The sequence below is a fragment of the Hippocampus comes genome, unplaced genomic scaffold (assembly GCF_001891065.2).
Source record: "Hippocampus comes isolate QL1 unplaced genomic scaffold, H_comes_QL1_v1.1 scaffold255, whole genome shotgun sequence".
Taxonomy (NCBI): domain Eukaryota; kingdom Metazoa; phylum Chordata; class Actinopteri; order Syngnathiformes; family Syngnathidae; genus Hippocampus; species Hippocampus comes.
Window position 1 is genome coordinate 698,880 of NW_017806034.1, and position 8,198 is coordinate 707,077.

The window sequence follows — 8,198 nt, forward strand, 5'->3', positions numbered from 1 at the left end:
ACCTCGCGCCACCTTACCTCTCTGAGCTCATCCGCCCCTACACACCTGCCCGGCGCCTCAGGTCTGCGGACCAGACATTATTAGAAGTACCAAGAACTAAACTGAGGCTCAGAGGGGATCGAGCCTTTTCTGTTGCTGGCCCCTCTCTCTGGAATGACCTCCCACTGAACATTCGGCAAGCCTCCTCGCTGCCCATCTTCAAAACCAGCCTCAAAACTCACTTGTATTCATTGGTATTTGACTCAGCATGATTTGGTTTGTTCTTGGTTTTGCTGTTCGGTGCTTTCTACCATCTTTATTACTGATTTGCTTTACTGTTTGTTGTATATGTTAAATTGCTCCATGTACAGCACTTTGTATGCAGCGATGGCTGTTTGAAAGTGCTCTATAAATACAGTTGAGTTGAGTTGAGTCTATTCAATAGCCTGACAGCAGTCGGCAGGAACGAGCGGCGGTACCTCTCCTTGCAGCGCGGGATTTATCAGTCAGATTGGAATTTAATTTCATAATGTCCAGTCATTGAAAAAATGTGTATATATTTTATTACTTACTTCAATTGAAATGTATATATATTTTTCTTCCCTAAAAATAAGTTTCCTATTTTTTTTTCTAAATTAAAACAAAGAACGTTCTCCATGGATGAAAAATTAGCCCCAAAGCTCTACATATTCCATCAGGAATCAAAAATACTATACTGTATTTCTAAAAAAAATTGTAAAAATCATCTTATTTTAAAAATAGACATTTTCTCCTAAATCCAAATTCTCTAGAATATACTCGTTGCGAGGTGCACTCTGTACTGCCAACTTCGATCTTAAGGCAGGCAGTGACAGTAATGTGCCCGATGACTCTGTTGCTGACAGTTTGTTGACTTCAGTGTCATTTAAGAGCCAACAAACAGGAGGAGCCAGTTTGTGTCGCTCGCAGTTATTATGGGCTTCGTGTGCACACTAGCAGTCAGCTGATTTATGTTGGTATTAACACACTGTTGGTCAATTTGCCGTTTTCCTGTCAGAAAAGACGGCCATGTGTCTTATAAGTTTAAACGTGTCGGTGTGTGTGTGTGTTTTTTTGTTTGTTTTTATGGTCTTTCTAAATCGTGGATTTTCACTTACTGCGGGTGGGGTGTGGAAATTATTCCCACAATGAACGGCGGTGGGCTGTCTGTGTGCAGGTTTGGCGTGCGCTTCCCCTGCATGTCGGACGCGTACGACCGCGAGCTGCGCAAACTGGCGCACGAGGTGGCGGCCGAGCTGGACTTTTGTGACTTTGTGCGCGAGGGGGTCTACTGCGTCATTGGAGGGCCTTCTTTCGAGACCATCGCCGAGTGCCGCATGTTACGGCAGCTCGGAGCCGACGCCGTGGGTGAGTATGGGCCGCTGCTGCATTGCAATAGATTTGAGTTGGTTAGATCATGTAGCGTCCAAATTTTGAACATTTTTAATTTATTTAATAAAAAAAAAAGGGGGGGGGGGTATGGTCGTCTCATAACATTCTGTTCTATTTTATAATAGCTTGTAACATTCAATTTCATTCCAAATTTTAATATTAAATCGTGTGCTATTTTTAGCGGAACATTTTCTCAAATCGTGTTGATGTGCGCCGTTTTTAATTTCATGATTATGCAGTGACGAATAAAAAGGGCAGCGGGCTGGAAATGGTAAGAAAATGAAAATAATGCAACAATATTTTGGACTTTATATTAGACTAACCTATCATTTAAAGAGCATTGCCTTTGTATAGCTGCTTGTCCAACTCGTTGCGCTTTTTAGCCTACATTTCTCCTGAGAATGGCATACTTTTACATTTCAAAAATTTTGATGACACTGTAAAAAAGTGACTGTAACTCCTGCATTACCACCCACATGCTGTTATATATCCTCAAATCATTTTTAGCTAACATGTTTAGCCGATCCTCGCAAACACTTGTTTGACTTGGACATTTTCTAAGCTAGCACTGTTAGCTACGCGACCATTTTCATTCCAGGGACAGGCTCTTTGTCGTTTTGACCAATATCAACTCAAAACAATTAACAGACAAATTATTTCAGTTGATAAACGTAATTACAAAGTAATTTTACATGTTTTGGCATGAAGTAAATACTCTGGCCCACTCTGGTGTTATCTTCAAGGACGGTTTAAAGTGTACGTTATAAAAATCCATCCATCCATTTTCAATACCGCTTATCCTAAAAAAGGTCGCGGGCAGTTGTTGGAGCCAATCCCAGCTGACTTTGGGCAGAAGGCAAACTACACCCTGAACTGGTCGCCAGTCAGTCGCAGGGCAAATAAACAGACAAACGACCATTCACACCCACATCCACGCCGTCACTGAGTGGGAACCGATCGCACGCTGCCCGCACACAAGTCAGGCGAGTGTATCGCTGCACCGTCAGCGACGGTTATGAGTCGTAGTTCAAAACAGCTAAGGGTTGTTCATAACCTTACTGTTTAATCTAGCCTTGTATTCAGATAAAGCAGATGTCTCCTGGGACAGTCTGAAATCGTAGCTTTTAACCTCACGCAGCAACACACAATGCACTCTGATCTAATCCCGTCACGTTGCCCTCAAGGACAGTCTGAAATCACAACACATCGCAAAACAAACTCAGTATAGTTGTGAAAAAGGTCCAGAAATGACCCGATTCTACCCTGTGTGTTTCAAAGACCGGTGATGCCTTCAGGCACAACCGGAAATGAGTTTTGATCTGCCGGCTGAATGTTTCAAATGTTCCTCTGCACGTTGCCGCAGGCATGAGCACGGTGCACGAGGTGATCACGGTGCGTCACGCTGGAATGCGCTGCCTGGCCATGTCGCTCATTTCCAACCGGGCGGTCATGGACTACGAGAGCCAGGCCAAAGCCAACCACGAGGAGGTCCTGGAGACGGGCCGCCAGCGGGCCGCGCAGCTCGAGCGGCTGGTCAGCACGCTGGTTGGCCGCCTGGAGCTGTGCCACAACAAGTCCCTGTGAGGACGGTACGGTTTTTGTAAGTGGCCATTTAAGAGGATTAAAAAAAAAAAAAATACAGATAAACCGAGCATTATTTGCCGGTTCGTTCATCCTGGGAAATATTTATTACCATTAAACCCAAAAATCGTCTCTGTGGCATCCCTTTGGATTTTTATTTGAAAATCCAGCCACCAAAGCCAATTGCATTTAAGATCAGGAAATTTAAGAGCAACATCATGATGAGACCCACAAAAAAAAAAGTCTCAAGAAGCCAGGCCAGAAAAGTCACAGCAAGTATTCCAATTAGGGTTTGAAACAAACATTTGCGTGACATTTTCAGGCATCCTTTCAAAGACAAACGAGAGCGTTTTTTTTGTTCCAAAATTGGAACTCCAATAAACCGAATTCAAAGTATATTTTATTGCGCAACATGAAATTTAATAGAATTTTTTTATTCGGAGTGGACACTCCAAAACGTCCCAAGAAACCATGCCCGAAAAGACACAGGAAGTCTGCCGTTGCGATTCAAAGTCGCCATTCTAAGGGTAATATCTACCATTTCCTGGGTTCATACCTATTCTTTAAAAATCACTCTCCTGATCCCCGAAGCCAGTTTCTCTGAGAAACGTGACATTTATCACACATGTGCATCACTAGTAAACCCACAAAAAAAGTCTTCAGAATCCACGCGGTAAAAGTCTCAAGGAAGCAGCAGGAAGTGTGCTGTTTTGGGTTTGAAGCGACCATTTTAGGACATTGCTTGGGCTCCTCCAAACTAGAGATTTTTTGAGACCAAATTGGAAGGGGCGCCAACCAAGCTCATAACTGGTATTCACGTAGACATGTCACAAAAAAAGTCAAGAAGAAACCCACCACGGGAAAACACACTGGAAGTATTCTAAAATGAGCCCGAAATGTCCGTGAAACCTGAACTCCACCAGGAAATGTACATTTTGCTCACCAAAATGGAACTCCACATTCTAAACAAGCGGATGACTCTTAAGCTGCAAGTTAGCATCCAAGTTTGTTCGCCTCCTACTGTCCAGGGTTAATACATCAACACACACTTCCGCTCGATGAAACATTGAACACTAAAAAGAGTCACGCTCTACTTTCTCTGCTGTGTCATGTTTCGCTCAAAAAGCAGAACTCAACTTGAAATGCTCTTATTCTATTTATGCGCTCACTGATTTATTCCACGATGACAGAAACGGGTCAAGGGATTTTTATAAAAGGCGTGACGTGACCGAATATTTATCTCCAAAGTGTATTTAACTGGCGTGTTCTATTGACATATGAAGATAATATTAAGATGTGTAGAGTGGGGATGGACCAAAACCGTGGGAACAACAACAAAAAAGTCTTATCACTGTCTTCAGTTGATGTTCTCTTGAACTATTTTTGCCATAAAATGACTCACTACATTGACAATCTTAAATGTCCTGTGTGATTTTTTTAAAGTGTGTATTTACTTTTTTATTCTAGTAGCTACAATTATTATTAGTACTACTTCAAGAAAAAAAATGCTCGCTGAGGGCTTTTGAAAGAAGTAGCCATTAAATTGTGAATTGAATGGATGAATAAATGCAATTTGACATGAACGTCCACATGTATGAAACACATCAACTCGAGGAAATCATACATGAATGCACAGGTGTCAAACTCAAGGCCCCGGGGGCCGGATCTGGCCCGCCACATCATTTTTTATGTGGCCTGCGAAAGCAAATCAACTTCCATCATGCATGCTATAATCTCTACCAAAATTTAAAATGCTCACATGTAATAAATAAGAGATATATTGGAAGCATTTTCTTGTAACCAAACTCGTCCTTACAGTAACTTAAACAATAGTTGAAGAAACCGTGATTGACTTTTTAAAATTTGGTTTTAGTCATGCCCTTCAAGGGAAACGGTAACTAAAATGTGGCCCACGAACAAAAACGAGTTTGACACCCGTGCAGGAATGGATGGATAAATACAGTTGAACATTAAAGAATTAAAAATGATCAAATGTACTCACTCACTTTGAGAACAACCTCCAATCTGGGAATGACAAATGGATAGAGAAAAATACAAGGCAAAGCATTTAAAATGTTAAGTTAGAAAGTACAAAATATAAAAATATTTGTGAAAAATTCATATGCAAAACAGCATCTCGGAATGAAACTGTCACGTCAAAGTAACTAGGATCAACTAGTAACGAAGAATCGAATAAAATAGTTATCAAAGATACTGCAGATCTTTCAAAACAATTTTTTAAAAAATATTTGAAATACAAAATAAAAATCGCAAAACTTCTACATTTTAAAATGTAGTGATAAATTCACGGATGAAAAATTGAACTGGAAACGGTCATTGTGAAAAGTAAATACAATGAAGAAAAATACCGTGCTACAAAATGTTGACAATTTTTTTTTCATTGGAATTGTGCAATCGGATGCTTATTCCCCAGAAGGCTCGTCGCCCTTCGGTTTATCTCCCATTGACCCGTTTGCCTTTTCTGTCAACCCAAACACCGCCGTCTCCCCTGCCTCCTCGGCCTCGACCAACCAGACGAGAAAACATCTTTTTTCCCGTGACATCAGGCGACGCTGCGGCTGCCCGTACAAGGCTTGTGAGAAGTTTTACGAGCTAAGCAGTTGCCTTGAGGGCCAGGCGAGAACGTTTGCAGGTGTTTTCACAACATGTCAAGCTTTGGCCAAGCACCGACATGTTCATTTTCCCCATCACCCCTCTCACTCAAGTCTGCTCACATACTTTAATTAAATACTCATCCGCATACGTAAGATACTCATCCAACTGTGTTTTTACAGAGCTTCACCCGGCGTACCAGTTCCTAATCATTTGACCCTCTAGCTAAACCTCCAGATTCAAGTTCGCTCAACCACTTATTTATTTATTGCATGTGATGTCATCGGGGACAGGAAATGAGGGAGCGTGATGATAACCATAGGACAGGAAATGGACACTACTTTATAATGTCAGCAATACAAGTTTGTTCAATGCCTTAATATTGGCATTTAAAATTCTAGAATTCATAATACGGTAAATGTGAAGGGGGTTTTTTGTACTTGTTTTTTTTTTTAATTTAGCTTTTACTTTTTGTTATATCTTCATATATTGATTTTCCTGTTACTTTGCGGGTTATATTGTTTTTTTAAAAAATTCTAGAACACAATAAATTAAAAACTTGAATAACATGATCTTGCATTATATTTTTTATTATGTATGAAACATTTTTTCCATAGTAAACCCTTTCGAAGGATCCCTCTTTTTGTATGTTTATTTAATGTATTTTGTTTTTAAAAATATAGACATTTTTTTAGATTAGATTTTTACATGAACATTTCAAATGTAAAATAATTTTTGGTCATTTTTAAAATTATATTTCATCACTTGCATCCATTTTCATTACAGCAGATTATATTTACTTTTTGTTTAAATCAAGACAAAATATCACTATTTTTTTTGAAATACATTTTCACAAAAGCTGCCTTTTTGTTTTTAAGTCGAAACTTTACTTGAGTAGTTTGGGATTGCGATTTTTTTTTTTAAATACATTTTCACAAAATCTGCCTTTTTGTTTTTACTTAAGTCGAAACTTTACTTGAGTAGTTTGGGATTGCGTGTTCAATAACACCATTTCACATCAGAGTAAGATGGCTGCCTTGCATTAACTTGGGATTTTTCCCCACACACACACACACACACACACACACACTTGTTCAATAACAGCATTTCACATCAGTGTAAAATGGCTGCCTTGCATTAACTTGGGATTTTTCCAACACACACACACGGACACTTCCAACACACTTCCACACGCCCAAAGTATGCGGAGAAAACATGCAGACAGACAAGCTTTGTTAGCGAGAAGAAGTAATTGAAGCAGACTGTGTTGACTGTGCAGCCACGCTGCCAGCGAAAAGCAACGCCCATGACAGCGCACCCTCATTTACACTAACCATATAGGTCACACACATGTACAACTATGTACTGTGGGTGGGATATATTTACGTGCTATATACATGGCATCTGGAAGTTATTCAAAGCGCTTGAACCGCTTTCCTTCTCCTTCAAAGTTCTACACAAGATACCCGATAATGATGGGATATTGTATGTCGAACTTTGAGGGGTCTGGGAGGGGGTGCGGGGGGTGAACGGGGCAGCATGGTGCCCTTGTGGTTAGCGAGTTGCTGTATTTGTATGAAATATGGACTTCATGAGGCTTTTTTTTTTTTAAACATTTGAATTCAAATCCCTAACGCTAACGTCTAACCAGGCTGATGTTCTTAATTTGAATTCATCACGTGAATGCCGAATCCAGTCTTTCATACCCTCATTTGAAACCCAAACTCCTGACTGCATTTGCCACCTTGTAAATTTGACAGATTTCCACAAAATGTTGTCTACTCCTTGAATGTTATGACTACTCTCAGGCTATTTTGTAATCATGAAGACAGGTTACCTCGTATAGTAATGGCTTGGCTTTAACATGATGACACACCTAAAGTAATTGTTTCAACAAGAATAATTTAATCAATGAGAGACATCACAGAGTAAATTCCACAGGAATACAGCCGACTTGGGAGTCATGCGGGTTTCCGTTCAGCGAAGCTTCTGGCATAAAGTCATTTATTGATGCCCGTGACGCCTGTAACGCTTGGTGGGAATGCAGTCCAATCCGTTCTGGGGATTTAAAACTGAGAAATGCACCATTCCTTCATCTTGCATAGTGAGAAAAAAAAAGCCAAGGGCGAGTCCAACAACCGCATTGCTGCACCAGTTGTAGTTAACACGACCGCTCGTGGTGTCTTTTTGAGGAGTGGTTGGCGTGGGCAAAAGCCACTTGTGCTGCGGCCACCACCGCCCAACCCGATAGCTCCTCGACCTGGGGGGAACCGTCTGCGGGTAGACGTGCACTTTGCGTGGCTCCACCTTCGATCTGGGCAAGAAGGTAGCCAACGGCAAGTCCAACAAGCACAATGTCGCACCAAACTCATTCATACGGCCTCTTGCACCGGTGCTTGGAATCCCCAGAAGGCGGTGTTGTCCCATAGGGCCCAAAGCGGCTTCCTGCAGTTCCCCAAATAGGCGACAACCTTACAGAGGGGACCTTGTTCCTCACGTGGGTCTACTTTAGGTCTAGAGAGAAAGGTAGCTGACAGAATGCCGCACTCACTTGCCGCTGTCTTGTAAATGAAAAGGGATGGGGGGGGGGGGGGGTTTTTTGTAAAAGAATTACA

At 41.2% G+C, this 8,198-nt stretch overlaps 1 protein-coding gene across 1 annotated transcript in view; it reads left to right on the top strand.

Moving 5' to 3' along the window:
* Window positions 1-4,385, top strand: part of LOC109529527 (purine nucleoside phosphorylase-like) — a 7,788-nt gene extending 3,403 nt beyond the window's left edge. Inside the window, exons 5-6 of the mRNA XM_019892955.1 lie at window positions 1,175-1,365; window positions 2,753-4,385. Of these exons, the coding sequence (XP_019748514.1) occupies window positions 1,175-1,365; window positions 2,753-2,973 (412 nt within the window). The 3' untranslated portion in view covers window positions 2,974-4,385. The remainder of the gene's footprint in view (window positions 1-1,174; window positions 1,366-2,752) is intronic.
* The last annotated feature ends 3,813 nt before the right edge of the window (window positions 4,386-8,198 follow it).